The sequence below is a fragment of the Leopardus geoffroyi genome, chromosome B1 (genome assembly GCF_018350155.1).
Source record: "Leopardus geoffroyi isolate Oge1 chromosome B1, O.geoffroyi_Oge1_pat1.0, whole genome shotgun sequence".
Taxonomy (NCBI): domain Eukaryota; kingdom Metazoa; phylum Chordata; class Mammalia; order Carnivora; family Felidae; genus Leopardus; species Leopardus geoffroyi.
This window is the reverse complement of record NC_059327.1, coordinates 81,752,274-81,769,938: the sequence shown is the minus strand read 5'-3', so window position 1 is coordinate 81,769,938 and position 17,665 is coordinate 81,752,274. Positions and strand designations below refer to the sequence as shown.

The following is a 17,665-nucleotide window of genomic DNA, read 5'->3' as shown; positions in this document are numbered from 1 at the left end:
TTATACAGATTTCTAAAGATTAAACACTGGGGCCATCAATGTCATATGTATGTATGTTTTCTATCAGTTATTTAGAGCCACCACTGGTATTTACCTTCCTCTATCTAGAACAGATGTTCTTTATGCAAGACTTATTTACTACCTGCTATTTAATGCCTGTCTCCAGAGAGCGTAGGAATACTTTGGAATGATTTGAAAGTTCTGGCATCTGTGTATGGATTTCTGGGAGGCAGATTCTTAGCTTTTACCAGATTCTCAAATGAATATGTCACTCAAACACACACAAAATTTACAACATTATAAGGATCACCACAGTAACTCTGGTTATTTAGGGTCTTACTGAACTCCATAGTTTCTTAATAACCTGTTAAGTAATCACAGCACCCTGTAGTTATGGGATACTTTTGTAATTTTCAGTTTTTAAATCCATTCTCTCATTTGAGCCTCATAGCAATCTTGTGTGTTAGACTCTTTGGTAGTATTCCCATTTTGTAGATGAGGAAGATTAAGGTCAGATAAGGTAGTTATTTGTTCTAGGTTACAAATTTACTACATGGCAAAACTATGGGATTTTTTTCTGTGTAGTATTTTTTGTGCCTCTCATTAATGACTAATTTAATCTCCAGCTATTACAGAATGCAAGAGAAATCCCTAGGGATCAAAAACCAAAGAAAGAACTATAAATTACAAAGAAGAGACTGGAATATGGCTAGAATGTGGAATTGAAATTTAGATAATCGGGATAATCTTCTTCACAGTAAGAAAGTAACATAAAAAGAGGGTCTCAGAATCTTTAGTCCTGTCCTATGGTACCTAGCAGAAGCAAATATAAAATCACTTTGCAGGGATATGCCCTCAACCCTGGTCACAGGATTCCTACAAGTAAAGACTCATGAGCTAAAATCCAGGGCTATAAATGATTAAGAGGAAAGCATCTGCAAAGGAGGCAGTAGACACAACAGACAACAGGATTAGACCTTCAAGGAGGTCACGTGACATTCTCAAACTATAAAATAGTTGTATCTAAAATACACCCCACAGGTGCCCCTGAGTGGCTCAGTCGGTTAAGTGTCTGAATCTTGATCTCCGCTCGAGTCATAATCTCACAGTTTGTGAGTTTGAGCCCCACGTCAGGCTTTGCATTGACAGCACGGAGCCTGCTTAGAATTCTCTCTCCTTCTGTCTCTGCCTCTAACCCTCCTCCTGCACGTGCACGCTGTCTCTCACACTCTCAAATAAACTTTAAAAAAAATAATAAAATACAAACATAAAAAAGGATACAAAACCCTAAGAATATGGTACCAGAAAAAGGCAATAGGTAAATGTTCAAAAAACCCAGATTTAGAAATTGAAAGTATAGCTGTGACATAAAAAACTCAATGGACAGAGGCACCTGGCTGGCTCAGTCGGTGGAGCATGCAACTGTATCTCAGGGTTGTAAGTTACAGCCCCATGTTGGGTGTAGAGATTACTTAAAAAGAAAATCTTTAAAAAAATTTTTGAATGTTTATTTATTTTTGAGAGAGAAACAGATTCCAAGGCAGGCTCCAGGCTCTGAGCTGTCAGCAGAGCCCAGTGCGGGGCTCAAACCCACAAATGGTGAGATTGTAAACTGAGCCAAAGTCAGACGCTCAACTCACTGAGCCACCCAGGTGCCCCAAAAATAAAATCTTTAAAAAAAAAAAAAAAACTCACTGGGGCTCCTGGGTGGCTCAGTCATTTGAGCATTGGACTTCAACTGAGGTCACGATCTTGTGGTTTGTGAGTTTGAGCCTTGCATCAGGCTCACTGCTGTCAGTGCAGAGCCCACTTTGGATCCTCTCTGACCCCTCTCTCTCTGCCTCTCCTGCTCTCTGTCTCTCCCCCCACTCATGTGCTTTCTCTCAAAAATGAGTAAATGTTTAAAAAAATACAAAAAAAAAAAACCTCACTGCATAGATTAGACAGATTAGGGATAACAGAAAAAAGTGTTAGAAACCCAAAAAGTTGATCTGTGCAAATTACCAGAATACAACAGAGAATGAGATTGAACTCAGATTGAGTTCAGAAAGGAGGGTTAGAGAATGGAATGAAAAGGACTGTTTACATATATCTGAATAGGAGTTTGAAAAATGAAGCCATGAAAAAGATTGTGGCTGAGAATTTTTCAGAATTGAAAAATTTGATTCTCTAGATTCAAGGAGCAAATGATCCACGTACATACTTTGAAGTGAAACTTAGAATCAGTGATAAAGAGATAATCTAAATTGAGCCAAATAGTAGCTATAATTTTCACATCATACATAGGCCTGGGTATTATGATAGGCTCTTTGAGGTATATAAGAATATAAGATACAGTCCCGGTATTCAAGGATTTATCAATCTGGTAAAGAAAAGAACATACAAGTAGTCAAGTCAGTAGTTTTCAACCTTAGCCCTTTTATGAAATATTTTTATATTTATTTATTATGAAAGTCATAGCTCATACCTACTTTCACACATAATTTTTTAAAATATCAAATAATGTCCTAACCATAATAAAAAGGAGAACTAAAAAGATACGTAATTTACAACCAGATGACATGTATCTTAATATACGAATGTTCAGGCAAATCATTATAGTTTTCTATTTTGAGAGGGCAGTAACTGTAATTATAATGTGGATAACATGTCAAAACAAATTAGATTGACAAAGTAAAGAAAATTATTTAGACATTTTCACATTCTTTGGATTCTGAAAATCTGTGATGTGTCAAGGCAGCGTTCAGTCTGTAATGCTATAAAAAGATTGGCTATCCTTTCCTTAAAAAAAAAAACAAAACAAAACCAAGAAATAGAGGATGGATTGGAGAAAGGACACTAAATGCATGAGATTTTTTTAGAATTTGTCCTCTAAGAACGTCTTCAGTTAAATTAAAAACCATGTGTAAAAACAAACAAAAAAAAAAAAAACCAACTGTAATCCAAAATTAATTGTAGGAGTTCACAGCATAAATTTCTCATTAGGCTACAGATTTGTTTCTTTCCAAACCGTTAGGAAATAGAGTGGCTGGCTCACTTAATTCTTTCTTACATTTTGGACTTCTTCATAAGCTCCATTTAAAAGTAGGGATAGCAGAATGTATGACATGGTTTTTTTCCTTCTTTTCAAAGCAAATTAAAAGCCACTAGATGGGCGCCTGGGTGGCTCAGTCGGTTAAGCATCTGACTCTTGGTTTCAGCTCAGATCTCTCAGGTTTCGGTTTCGTGGGTTCAAGCCCCACAACGGGCTCTGTGCTCTCTCTCTAAATAAACTTAAAAAAAAATTTTTTTTAAAGCCACTAGGTTAACACTATGATGCCTTACATGGTGTCTAGAAGGCTTTAATGGTAAGAAGTAGACAGTCCAGATAATGGAACATTGCCAAAAAAACACCAAGGCAGGATGAGTACTGGCTCACTTGGGTGATTTGCCATTTTTATTGATGCTTCTTACTACCAATGTGGTAGTAAACATTTGCTCTTAATATTTTCTTTTCATAATTAAACATGCCCCCATATTCTTTTTCATTCCTCTTACTATCTGATACTTAGATTGCTATGGGAGTTTCCTTAAAAAAAGCCAGTGGTTCTTTCTTCTTGACAGATTAATCTTTCCGAAATGTTTTTTCTTACCGTTCTCTTATTCTAGAACTGTGCTATACCTTCTAGTCATGTTACTGTTTTAATTGAAATTAAAAATTCATTCCTTCAATCAGTCTACCCACATTCCACATGCTGCACATAGAGAATATTTTCATAACCATAGAAAGTTTTACTGGACAATGTTATTTAAGAACCTAACCATTTTGCCCCATTGCCAATTAGCATAAGTCCAAAATCTTCATTACCCAACAACTTTATTAAACATCTCTTTGGTACATAGCACAAGAGTAAAAATCATAGAGGTGCTAAAATGTATTATATAGTCTGACTTCACACAATTTAGGGACAAGTTGCCGAGGTCCTCAATAATAAATAAAAATAAGAAATAAATAAAAATAATAAAAAATAAAAATCCAAATATCAGTTCAGAGTTACAGGGGGTCAAGAGTTGGGGAAAGAAAGCTCATTTGCGTAATATCAAGGGGACCCTACAGAAGGTAGGATTTGTGATGGACCTTAAAGGATTGAGTAAGATTTCAGCAGGTGAGGATTTAGACAGGAGAACATTCAGGAGAAGGAATAACTCTTAGACACACAGAAGTGGAAAAGTGGATTATTCAGGAAACAATGAAAGATCCATTTTTCAGTGTGCCTTATATGTACATGGGGAAAAATAATAGCTGAAGTTTTGGAGAGTTTTGAAACAAAGTCTTAGGACATTAATTTGTTTTATTTGCAACTGAGAGCCATATCTGGGAACCTGAAAAGAGTGAGGTTTGTTAAAAGTTTATGGAAATGTTGAAAGAAATGTGAGAGCCTGAACTAGAATTTAGAAAAAAGAAAAGGATGAAATAAATGCACAAGACATCGTTGAGAAAGAGTTGACAGACTTGACAATTTAAACAGTATATTAGGAATAAGGTTAGTCCTATTTTATGAGAATGATGATTGCATTAATGTAAATATGGAGAATTTTTATTTGTACAGGAAACATAAGTTGGAATTTGAAGTGTCTGTAGGACATCGCTTTTTTTAACATTTTGAACTAACTTGAATAGGAATAAAGTGCTGCATAAAAGTGTCATGATCATTATTTGCCTGATAGTTTGTATGCCGGCAATACTTTTTTCTTACCACTTCAAAAGTCACGTCAGATACTGTCCCACTTACAGAGTGCTCCAGTACACACTAACCTATTTCCTTGGCCTTCACTGGATTTTATATCTAGAGAACATGCGTAGCTGTGTAGTTTTTTTTTGTTTTTTCGGGGTTTTTTGGTAATGTTTCATGTCTATTCCTTGTCTTCCCCAGCTAACTTGGAAGTTCTCAGGTTAAGCATTCTGTCATATTCTCTGTATTCCCCTACCACAGCTAACAGATGGGACAGGACAACTGTAAGGGCTTATTAACGTGCAAGATGAATAGCATAATAAACAGTTTAAGCTACATCAGATTTAAATCTATTGTAATTGTGTCTTTGTAAAGTTTATTTAAAAATGTGGGGGTTTTTTGGCAAAACACACTTATTTCATGTCTCCATAGACTGTTTCATACTAACTTTTCTTTTAGTTTAGGAAAACAATTTGAAATAGGAAGACTGATAGAGTCTTATTTAATGTCTTACGGCTTTGGTTTAGTATGGTCTTTACATTTAATTTTTTTAACATATCTGTTTTCCTGGAATTTATACTGTTCTGTGTAAGAGTTTAAATTGTAATTAAATATAATTTTATTTTATATGTTATGTTACATTTAAAAATAAAAATCTGTATTGATTTGCAGATATATCATTGTGGTGGAGCATGATCTAAGTGTATTAGACTATCTCTCTGACTTCATCTGCTGTTTATATGGCGTACCAAGTGCTTACGGTGTTGTCACTATGCCTTTTAGTGTAAGAGAAGGTAACTTGAAAAACTATTTCCACAATGCTGTATTATTTCACTCTAATGCTTAGAAAATGTATCGTTGATATTCAGCAGTTACATGTTGCTCTAATATTTATCCAAAACTCCAGTCTTAATGGAAGTTAATCACTCAACAATGTATATATAAGGTTATGTACATTGTTTGTTATTCAAAACTTTCTTTTTGGAGAATTTTCTATTGCAATGGGTAGAAATGCTGTATCAGTTTCACTGTTTGCTATCTTAAAAGTTTTTATTATATTTTGGCTTCTACAACTTCTAGTATTTATCATCTTCAGCTTTATCTTTGAAAGGCCAAAACCAGTAGTGAAACTCTTAATTAGTGCTCATCTTGTTCCCATTTTTCAAATTTTTCTATAATCTGTGTCTTAAGTTTGTAGAACTTAAGACTGTCTAGAAGTCTAATAAGATAGTAAGTATATTAAATTAAAACAAGATAGTGTCATAGTTTAATGAATAACTAAAAGCCTAATAAAATAGCTTAGTAAGCCTATTTTCATTTATTCCTTCTACTATCAGGAAAGAGGGACTCTCTGGTGTCTCTTTTCCGTGTCTCTTCTCCACCTAAGCAAGTTAGGCAAAACTAAAAACTAACCTACCACTAAGTGGCTCCTGAAACAAATATCAGTGCATTCTCCACCTAGTATGCCTTTTTCTTTTTAATTTCTTTGCCATTTCCTACCACTGATTTCTTTCTCCCCTTTTCTTTATATTTCATCTTTTCAGCTGTGCCTTCAACTGACAAAAAGACTACCTAGTTCATAGTTTGAAAAAATTCCTATTTTATAAGAATAATTATTCATGTAGTCTTGTATGTAGATGCCTAGGTTAGGCAGGCTCCTTTTTAAAACAATCTCTTCAAGAATAATTTTTGAGATACGTAAGTACTTATCTGCTTGTACCTTTGAGATAAACAGATGCATATGTTCAGGAAAAAATTTGTGAGATTGCTTAATTTTCTTTCCAATAGTCTTAAGAGATGATATCAGAAAGTTATTAATTTTTTATTCTCCTCAATTAGCAAATATTTATTATCTATTCTATACCTTGTAATAGGTCCAGAATTGCATTGATAATGAGGTAGGTTCCTGGCATTCACTCTTCACAATTGTAGTTATAAATGCCTTGTCTAAAAGCTATGCCTTTTTTTTTTTTTTTTTTTAAGTTGTTTGTTTTGTTTTCAGAGAGAGCGAGCCAGGGAGGGGCAGAGAGAGAGGGAGAGACAGAATCCCAAGCAGGCTCCTCACTGTCAGTACAGAGCCAGATGCCGGGCTCGATCTCACAAACCATGAGATCATGACCTGAGCCAAAACCAAGAGTCGGATGCTTAACTGACTGAGCCACCCAGGTGCCCCTAAAAGCTATTCCATTTAAGAAATGGTTCCTGCTGAAGCTTTTAATGTGCCTCGTTTGTTAAAACAATTCTAGTAAACTTTCCTTCTTTCTGCTTTCTTTTAATATACTGAAATTAATGTCATACATAACGTGAAAGCTCTCTTTGAGCTCTAAAGACAGTTATAGCTTAGACTCAGTTTTAGATTGACAAGTTTTACAGTAGAAGTGGAAAGGCTAGTTTTTTAATGTCTCTTTGCACACAATTTTCTGCGTCTTCATTTCCTTACCTGATAAATTAAGGCATTTGGAATCAGTGGCTACTAAGGTTTCCGTCAAGTCTATGTTCCTTTCTAACTTTTGGTTTTAATTTTTTTAACCTCACATTTATAATTTTTAAAGAGTTTTATGATCAAAAAATACTAATTTTGGCAGGATGAATTTATTCTTTCAGCAAATATTGAACACCTGTGTTCTAGGCGGAGGCTGTAGTCCCCCAGGTAGGGCTCTGAGTTCCAGATGAGATGAATAACATCCTCAAGCTTTCTTTCAAGACCTTCCAGACTTGAGCTACTATCTTTCTTTTATCTTAAATATAGGAATCACTGAAAATAGATCTTTGCATTTTTCCCATGTAATCCACTTTTTTATTTCTGTGTCTGCCATTGCACATCTTCACAGTTTTAATATGGAGGGATTCTCGTGCACAATATGTTAGTTTTCTTTCAGTCACTAAAAAATGTTTAGATAATGGTGTATATTTTTGTACAGTGAAGCCAAAAAAATGTTAAATGAAGTTCATTATTATAAATGTGTTGCAAACCTGTAAAATTAATCTGAAAACATGCAGTATTTTAGAACTTCAGCTTATGGTATCTAGATCTCATGTGAAAATGCATATTCATAACTTCTTTATTTAAAAAATTATTCTCCAGACTATTATTTTATGTCTATGAAAATACTCCCATTTTTTACTTGTCATTTTTTGAGAAAAATCACAAGTTTTGATTTAAAAAAAACAGAAACGGCACCGTATTCTTTTGCACAAAACCTGATGGGGAAGAAAATCTTATATAAAATTCACATCATTAGTGAAAAGATATTCTTTGTATATATATGCTTAAGTTTTTTAAACTTGTATCAAATACATAAGACACCCTGTTGTCACTGCATGTTACCACAAATTCACAGATATTTGAAATCTGTGCTTAGATTGCTCCCAGGAGAGCCTAGGATTTGGGGTTTTATATGATAATTTCTTGCTGTGGAAAAGATTAGTCTTTAAATGACCTTCACTAATCTTTTGTCAATGACTTTCCAACAGGCATAAACATTTTTTTGGATGGCTACGTTCCAACAGAAAACTTGAGATTCAGAGATGCATCACTTGTTTTTAAAGTGGCTGAGACAGCAAATGAAGAAGAAGTTAAAAAGATGTGTATGTATAAATATCCTGGAATGAAGAAGAAAATGGGAGAGTTTGAGCTAGCAATTGTAGCTGGAGAGTTTACAGATTCTGAAATCATGGTGATGCTGGGGGAGAATGGTAAGTTTTCCTTATTTTGTGATATTTGGAAGTCTGTTCTGTTTATCCAGTTACTTTGTTTCAGCTACTCCATGAAAAATTTTGACTCAGTTGTAAGTGGGAGCTAGACTGAATCCATACATTTCTCAGTGTAGTTCACATTTTATAACATTGTATGACTTAATGTCATTGCCACCCAGTCAAGTTTATATTTCATATATTTTGTTCCATAACTTTTAGTGAAAATAAGATACTTTTCCAAGCTAGTTTTTCTGTGTATAAGTTATTAGGGGATTTATTCATCTTAGAAACAGATGAGGAAGGAAAGGATAAAATAATAAGGTAATTCAGAAGGAATCTAGTTTAAGATTTTTTCTTGAATTCCTCCATTTGAGCTTTTATTATTTTAAATTCAGGCTAGTCTACCTTTGTAAATAGTTGTTATTACCTGAATTTTCAATTTTAGATTACTGTCATAAATAGGGCTATGAGTTGAATTCGAGTACCAAATGTCTGGTATTGCTTTCAAGATTGAAAAAAAAAAGATTTGAATTGTATATTTATAGCTTATAAGTCTATAGAAGAGAAGTTTTCTACGATGATTTTGCCATGTATTTTAGTCTTTAGGTAATGGAAGAATTTTGAACCAGGTTGCGTTTTATGCAAATGGACTTTCACATGATGGTATCAATCATAACAATATTACATTCCTTAACAATAAATTGTATTGGTATTTAAGCTAAAAAAGTCTTTTATTTTTTTATTTTTTTTTTTTCAACGTTTATTTATTTTTGGGACAGAGAGAGACAGAGCATGAACGGGGGAGGGGCAGAGAGAGAGGGAGACACAGAATCGGAAACAGGCTCCAGGCTCTGAGCCATCAGCCCAGAGCCCGACGCGGGGCTCGAACTCACGGACCGCGAGATCGTGACCTGGCTGAAGTCGGACGCTTAACCGACTGCGCCACCCAGGCGCCCCTAAAAAAGTCTTTTAAAAAGTAGCCCAAAACTTGTAATGGTTACTAATAAGATTTATTAGTCTATATTCCTCTAATTAGTTTCGAATGATACTTCAGAAGCATATCATGAAAGTTTCAAGTATGTTTGTTTAGGCTTCAGAATTGAGTAGTGTCAGTGTATACCTTTAAAACTAATTTCTCAAAATCCAGTAGCGTACATAATGTTTTACTTTAAACATGAAGCATCTTACAAGTCTGTTTGTTATGTATATTGTGTTGGCAGGTACTGGTAAAACCACATTTATCAGAATGCTTGCTGGAAGACTTAAGCCTGATGAAGGAGGTACTGTTGCATCGTTGTGTTTTTACTCTTTCCCACATAGGAAACTTTGAAGATATGGGTAATTTTCAGTGTCTTCTTTATTTGCATTATTTTGCAGGAGAAGTACCAGTTCTCAATGTCAGTTATAAGCCACAGAAAATCAGTCCCAAATCAACTGTGAGTTACTATTCTGTTATTTGGTTATTAAAGGAAAGTTTATGCACACACACACACCTATAGCTTTAATCTTTCACTGTATCAAAATTCTTCTCCAAATTTCTGTGTTTTACCAAAAGTGGCTAAAGAAAGAATTAAGACATAAGTCGTTGATTCATTTCCACATAACACTAGCAAGAAAATAAAAGGCCACCTACAAGATGGGCGAATACATTTGCAAATCATTTATCTAATAATACTCATATCCAGACTCATATCCAGAATATACATAAAGAACTGTTACAACTCAGTTTAAAAACAGACAAAGGATTTGAATAGACTTTTTTTTTTTTTTTTTTTTTTTAAAGTAGGCTCCACGTTCAGCATGAAGCCAGTGCAGTCAATCCTAAAATCAATCCCTGAGCTGAGATCAATCCCTGAGCTGAGATCAAGAGTCAAATGCTTGGTGGGGCATCTGGGTGGCTCAGTCGGATGAGTGTCCGACTTCGGCTCAGGTCATGATCTCACGCTTCGTGGGTTCGAGCCCTGCATCAGGTTCTGTCCTGCCAGCTTAGAGCCTGGAGCCAGTTTCGGATCCTGTGTCTCCCTCTCTCTCTGCCCCTCTCTCACTCGCCCTCTGTCTCAAAAGTAAATAAACATTTAAAAAAAAAAAAAAAGAGTTAAAAGCTTGGGGCGCCCAGATGGCTCAGTTGGTTGAGCATCCAACTCTTGATTTCAGCTCAAGTCATTATCCCAGGGTCGTGGGATCGAGCCCCGTGTCAGCTCTGCACTGTTCTCTCTGTCTCTCTCTCCTCCTGTCCCTCTCTCTCTCAAAAAAAAAAAAAAAAAAGTCAACCGACTGAGCCACCCAGGCACCCCTGAATAGACATTTTTTCAAAGAAAATATTCAGATGGCCAAATAAGCACCTGAAAAGATGCTCAGTACCATTAGTCATTAGGGAAATGCAAATCAAAACTACAGTGAGATATTGCACACCCACTAGGATGACTTAAAAAGACAGTAACACGTTTTGGTGAAGATGTGGAGAAATTGGAACCCCATACATTGCTGATGGGAATGTAAAATGGTAGAGCCACTTTAAAAAAAAAAAACACCTGGCAGTTCTTAGGATTTTTTTGTTTGTTTGTTTTTAGTTCTTACGATTAAACATAGTTACATATGAACCAACATTTCCACTCCTAAATACATACCCAGGAGAAATGAAGACCTATCTCAACACAAAAATTTGCACACAAATGTATTCATAATAGCCAAAAAGTGGAAAACAACCACAATGTCCATCAATTGTAAATGGATAAACACAATGTGCTATATCCATGAAATTGAATGTTATTTGGTCATAAAAAAAAAAAATACTGATAAATTTTAAAATATGAACCTTGAAAACAAAGTTAACCTTTGGTTATGCAAGTATTGTAGTGAACTTCTTAACTATGGTATTTGCACTCAGGACCTCAGCCTTCACTTTGTTAGGCCTATTTGAGATTGCTTAGATTTACACTAAGAGTTTTATCATTGGGGGCACCTGGGTAGCTTTGTCCAACTCTTGATTTTGGCTCAGGTCATGTCTCACGGTTTGTGAATTTGAGCCCCACGTTGGGCTCCACACTGACGATACAGAGCCTGCTTGGGATTCTCTCTCCCTTTCTCTCTGCCTCTCCCCTGCTCACACTCGCGCTCTCAAAAATAAATACTTCAAAAAATTTTTATCGTTGGTACTTTGTATAAGCTTAGCTTTTAAGTTCTCAGACTCGGCCCTCTCCTAAAATAACAAGCACATGACATCTTTAGAAATCATCCCTATTATGCATTTTGTCTTATCTTGCTGATTGCCTAAGGGTACTTGATACCCACACTGACCTTGAGCATTATTCCTATTCTCAAATGATTCCTTAAACTTTTTAAACTTTTTCTTTTTTTTACTATTTATTTATTTAGAGATCAAGAGCAAGCAGGGGAGGGGCAAAGAGGGAGACAGAGAATCCCAAGCAGGCTCCGTGCTTTTAGCACGGTTTAGCTGAAACCCTCGAACCGTGAGATCATAACCTGAGCCGAAAACCAAGAATCAGACGTTTACCTGACTGGGACACCCAGGCGCCCTATCAAATGATTTCTTTCTTGAAACAGTCATTGTTTACTACTCTAAGATTTTAAGATTGTTTTTACTTGTTGGACATGATGGGTTTCTAATAATTTTAGGACATGCCATAGACGATGGAGAAGCATAATACTATCATATCTGTGGGTGGTAAATTGATATACTTTTGCTCTGGAGCTTAACTTGATGAAGATACGTAGAGGAGTTCTGTACTGAAAATTCCAATACTTTTTTCACTAAAAACAGGGAAGTGTTCGACAGTTACTACATGAAAAAATAAGAGATGCATACACTCATCCACAGTTTGTGACTGATGTGATGAAGCCTCTGCAAATTGAAAACATCATCGATCAAGAAGTATGTATTTTGATTCTTGTTATGTTATTATTTTAAGCTTTGGGTGTCTCTGCTGGTTTGCTAAACTTTTTTTCTCCAAATAGGTGCAGACGTTATCTGGTGGTGAACTGCAGCGAGTAGCTTTAGCTCTTTGTTTGGGCAAACCGGCTGATGTCTATTTAATTGATGAACCATCTGCATATTTGGATTCTGAGCAAAGATTGATGGCAGCTCGAGTTGTCAAACGGTAATGTCCTGCCACTAAGAGTATTACTTTTAGTTAATGTGCACTGGCATACAACGGTGCTTAATACACATTTGAATATTTGATCATGTAAAACTGGAAACATGTTCAAAATCATGTATTTTAGTTTCATACTCCATGCTAAGAAGACAGCCTTTGTTGTGGAACACGACTTCATTATGGCCACCTATCTAGCAGATCGAGTCATCGTCTTTGATGGTATTCCATCTAAGAACACAGTCGCAAACAGGTACAACTGTTTTCTGAAATATTCAAGCCTAATTATAAGTTCTGTTAGAAAAGTATTATTCAGAATTTTCCAAGAAGCTTATAAACATTAATCATACCATTTTAATTTTTAAAGAAGTAGCCAGAAATTCTAAGAATGATTCTGTAACTCCCAGGATTATTCATATTGAATACTGGATGGAAGTGTTCAGACTATATAGTTTAGAACTCCTGACCCTAGGGAATAAGCATGCAGAGCTCTGGGCTGCTCAGCTTTTCTTGAAAGTTAACTTTTGTCTGCTTCATTATTTGGATTTTCAAAACATACTAGGATTTTGATTTTGCAGGTAATTCCCTGAAAACCATAGATGTTTTTGCATACAGCAGTTAAGGAAACAAGGTTATATGATTTGCCCAACTTACACTGCTAGTGGTAATGCTCACAGTGGACCCCAAATATCTGGTATTGATCTATAGCAGGGTCAAAATGATTTTACCTTTTCTCCTTTTTTTCTCTAATTTTTCCTTATTGGCTTGATTTAGAGCTCTTGTAATTTAGAGAAGTCTCACATTGAAATCAGTTTATGAGGAATGTCTTAGTGCTAAAACCCTCTGTTAAGTTGAACCGTATGAAATTACTGACATTCAGCCATTTTTTACCTATAAAAAGAGCAATTTCGTGTGATTCCATTATGTTCTCTGATTTTAGGGAGGAAAGGAGTTGCTATTTGAATAATTCATCCAAAAAATAAAAGTACTTTACTGAGCTTCTTCCCAGAATTTCTTTTCATTTTAATTTGTTCATCAATTGGGAATTCCATATTTCTTTGACAGGGCAATTTCATAGACTCTGTAAAGCTTATTTAAATAACCATCATCTGTATTTACAAAAAATGCTTATTAAAGTGTTTCACAAGTATGATGCAATTTAGTGTGATTTAAGAACTAATTTGGGTAAAAAAAGATGAATGATGCACAGAAATGGAAAAAGGAGATACAAGTAAAATCCCTTGTGCTGTACATACTCCCTCCAGTGCCAGATTTCTGATGTGAACTTTACCTTTTCTGTTAAATTCTCTTATCTCCTATAAATGTCAGATTTGAAATTCTGTAATCTCCTAATTAATGATCTTTTGTTTTTCTATAGTAGTAACTTCCATCTTAAATGTTTCTTTTTCCAGATTAGAAACACAGGTCAAACTGGGTCTTTTTTCACAAAATATTATAGCCAAACTAAGTACTCCAAGGAAAGACACTTCTGAACATAAAATTAATTTATAATATGCTATAATTATATACTATTATCCAGATATGATTAAGGAATTAAAACAGTGATGCTTAATATTAATACTCTTCAATCCCAAAAAGTAGTTAACTTTGGTGGGATGAATTTTAATCACAGTTGATCTTATTTTTCCTCTAGTCCTCAAACTCTTTTGGCTGGCATGAATAAGTTTTTGTCTCAGCTTGAAATTACATTCAGAAGAGATCCAAACAACTATAGGCCAAGAATAAACAAACTCAATTCAATTAAGGTATGTAGAAAAACTATCTTAAATCGTGGTTAATTTCTCATTATGAATCATTGAAAGGCATGTTTCAAATTGGAAGACTTTCATGAAAAAATTTTGTCATTTCATTAATTTTGATTCATATTTTTCTCATTTAATAGTCTGGTAGGCAGTAATTCTGATATAGTTGCTATTGCTACATGGACTCAGATCTGTTATCTCGAGTTGTACCCACTGTTGTACTGCCTGTGTTGAGTTTACTTGCCTTTTTAACATCTTCAGAAAGATTACACTAATTCACTGTTAATACAGAGTTTTTACAAATGACCGGTTTCTCTTATCTATTTTTCAAGAGCACGAGAGCAACACCTGATTAAAATATTTTAAGAATCCAAGCAAACGTCTTCAATGAGCATAAAATTCTACACAATGGAAAAACATTTTGTCAGTTTAATTGGCAGCGTTTTTCATTGGTGTACATAAAATAATTGATTATGCTCCTTATAGTTGATGTAGACTATGAAACGTGTTTTTTTTTTTTTTTTAGAAGATAATTATTACTTGGTCACTTGGGGAAAAAAAGCAAATGACCTCTAAAAAAGCGTTTCTGTGTTTTTAAATACCTCCTGCAGTGCCTGCTTAAAATGCTGCTTATGCTTCATGGCCCTCTAGCCCTTGTTTTTAATACTACCATTTACTAGATTTTATTTTCATATTTGTACTCTAGCTTTTCCACTAAAGTTTATGACCTCTTGGAAAGCAGAGACAAAGCCAACATATACATTCTGTATTCTTAAAAACCTAACAGTGTCTTGATGCCTTTAGGCTTCACTGTGTATTTTGTTTGGTATGATTTATCTTACTTTCTAGCCAAGATAAGGAAATTACAATTACAGTTTTAAACCAGTCTGTAAACTGAACTGGGAAAAAAATAGTTCTATAGGAGTTCTGTGTAATAGGCAGTTCTCAAACTAGACAATGTTACCTTTTGGACTGGGAGTTTAAAGTCAGAATGATAAAAGTGGAATTCAAGAGTTCAGCTGGAAATAGTATTTTATAAAGCAGAATTTTACATGCATACGTAAGGCATGTTCTATGAAGAGGCTTTGCTTGAGGATGGACCAAGGGAAGTGTTCTGGTTGTAGGGATGATTAGCAGAAGTAGTAATCCTGCCTTTGATTTAGTGGACCCACAAATGTCCAGAAGCAGACAGTGCATGCAGAGGAGGTTGTATAGACACTTGTAAACACTGCTAAACAAGACTGGGTGAAAGACTACCCCTACGTATAGGAGAATGGTGTTGATTTTTGTTGCTTCTGTTTCATTTTTTAGGATGTAGAACAAAAGAAGAGTGGAAACTACTTTTTCTTGGATGACTAGACTGAATCTGAGAATGTTGAGAAGCCATTTCTTAAAAGAAACATTTATTGGGAATTTTGTCATATACAACTTGAATCAGGTTTTTAATGCCCCACATACTCTGGAGCTTGAAGTATAATTTACTTAATGTAACATCAAAAGCCAGTTGTGTTGTAAATTAGTACGAACACAGAAAATGCCACTTTTCTGTTCTTGATAAGGCCCTTTTTGTATATAACATTCTAAAATGACATTTCAAGCTATACAAATTACCTCCCAAGTTTTCATGATGTATGGGAAGATTTCAGTAGGTGTTATCATATTCGTGTACCAAATGCTGACCAGTGTTGCTCCCTTTTAAAAATCTTGAAAAAGCTTTCCGTACTTCTAGTTTGCCAAATATGCCAGTATAATGAAACTGCCCTTATTTTAAAAGCTGGTCGAAGACTCCACTAATGTAATTTGATAAATAAACATCAGGATTATATTTGTTACTTGTTTTCAGTCTTTGCACTATGTTATCAGTGTGTTTAGACTTTCAAAGTAAAATTACTACAAAACCCCACTGTTGGAAAATGGCCATGTTCCCAACTTAGCATTCTTTACAACGTTGTTTTCGGTGTGTTTTAGTATCAAAAGTCATTTCCACACACCACCCCCATCTGCCAGAAAAAAATCCTAACTTTCCTCTGAATTACTCAGTTTCAGCATTCCATAAGATTCTATAATTCTCCCAAGTAATGTCATTCTTTAGACATTTGTGTAATCATTGATCAAAATTTAGGAAAAGCATTTTAAAGAATATTTGCTTCCTTCAAAATATTTAGAGTTGATGCCTAAGCATCTGTGTAATTTTAAACTTCCACAGGTCTCTGATGGGCAGCCAAGGACAACATTACAGGCGACATTAATGCAAATGAGTCCCCAGATAGCATTGTAAAATATCTCTTGGTACCAAATATACTCATCTCCACGTTTGGATCTAGAGGACATTATCTACATCGGTTTGACTTTGGAGTTTTGGATAGTATGTAGCAAGAGCTCTAAAAACTTACTGCATCTCAAGTTCCTGAGTTTGAACAGTGGGATGTGGTGTGAAACCACTCTCAATTACACTTCTAGTGCACTGAACTGGAACTTATACTACAAGTGAGGAAAAGAGTTTACTGAAATGAATTAATGGGGCAGGTAAAATAGGAAAATTAGAAATTACTGAACAAACTTTTAGAGCTCCTTAAAACCATAGAAGCGTTAATTAACATGCAGACAATGAATAGAGAATGTGATTTAACTGGTCCCCTTTAGGCCTTTTAAAAATTTATGAGTAATCCATAAATACATGTTTGTTGTGAAAAATTCAAACCTACTGAAATACATGTTAATAAAATGTCCTCTCCTCACATTACCTTCCCAGAGGTTACCAGTGTTTGCATTTAATAATATATATCCTTTTATGCTTTTTCTGTGCACTTAGCTAAGTGTGAATATGTAAAGGGTTTGTTTTGTACATAAATGAGATTATACTAAATAAGTAGTGCCTATTTTTAAGGCTAGGTTAAATTTGTGAATGATTATTTCAAGTATATTGAATAAAATAAGACAAAAGCTGTTTTTACTTACTGATTCCGTATTCTGTCCTAAAGAAAACACTTGTGATAAAATAAGCACAGTTCTTTCTACGTATTGCTGACGACAGAATATGTATTAACTGTAATATTGTTTGTGTAAATTAAATTTTTAAAATACGGATTTAGATGTTAAACTTTTATATAGCAATAGAAAAGATCTTACAGTTGCTAACAAAAGTTTTTCTATAAAAACCAACTCGAATACACTACCAATGCAGATGTTAGCTATTAAATTTGGAAACATTGATTGGAAAATCTCTCTAAATGGTGCAACAGTTCATAAATACACCATTTATTGAAAATATATAAAATATTAAAATACCAAAAGGATACTCAAGACAGTAAGCCTTTGGGAATGCGAACTTGGCTAAAGAACAGGCAAAGGAAAGGGGATATATACACATATGGCCATTACC

The 17,665-nt window shown here is 34.7% G+C and overlaps 1 protein-coding gene across 1 annotated transcript in view; it reads left to right on the top strand.

Annotated features, from left to right (window-relative positions):
• ABCE1 (ATP binding cassette subfamily E member 1) overlaps positions 1-17,236 on the top strand; it is a 31,665-nt gene extending 14,429 nt beyond the window's left edge. The window contains exons 10-18 of the mRNA XM_045466542.1: positions 5,385-5,506; positions 8,187-8,408; positions 9,629-9,688; positions 9,786-9,844; positions 12,190-12,300; positions 12,384-12,526; positions 12,651-12,773; positions 14,175-14,286; positions 15,595-17,236. Of these exons, the coding sequence (XP_045322498.1) occupies positions 5,385-5,506; positions 8,187-8,408; positions 9,629-9,688; positions 9,786-9,844; positions 12,190-12,300; positions 12,384-12,526; positions 12,651-12,773; positions 14,175-14,286; positions 15,595-15,642 (1,000 nt within the window). The 3' untranslated portion in view covers positions 15,643-17,236. The remainder of the gene's footprint in view (positions 1-5,384; positions 5,507-8,186; positions 8,409-9,628; positions 9,689-9,785; positions 9,845-12,189; positions 12,301-12,383; positions 12,527-12,650; positions 12,774-14,174; positions 14,287-15,594) is intronic.
• The last annotated feature ends 429 nt before the right edge of the window (positions 17,237-17,665 follow it).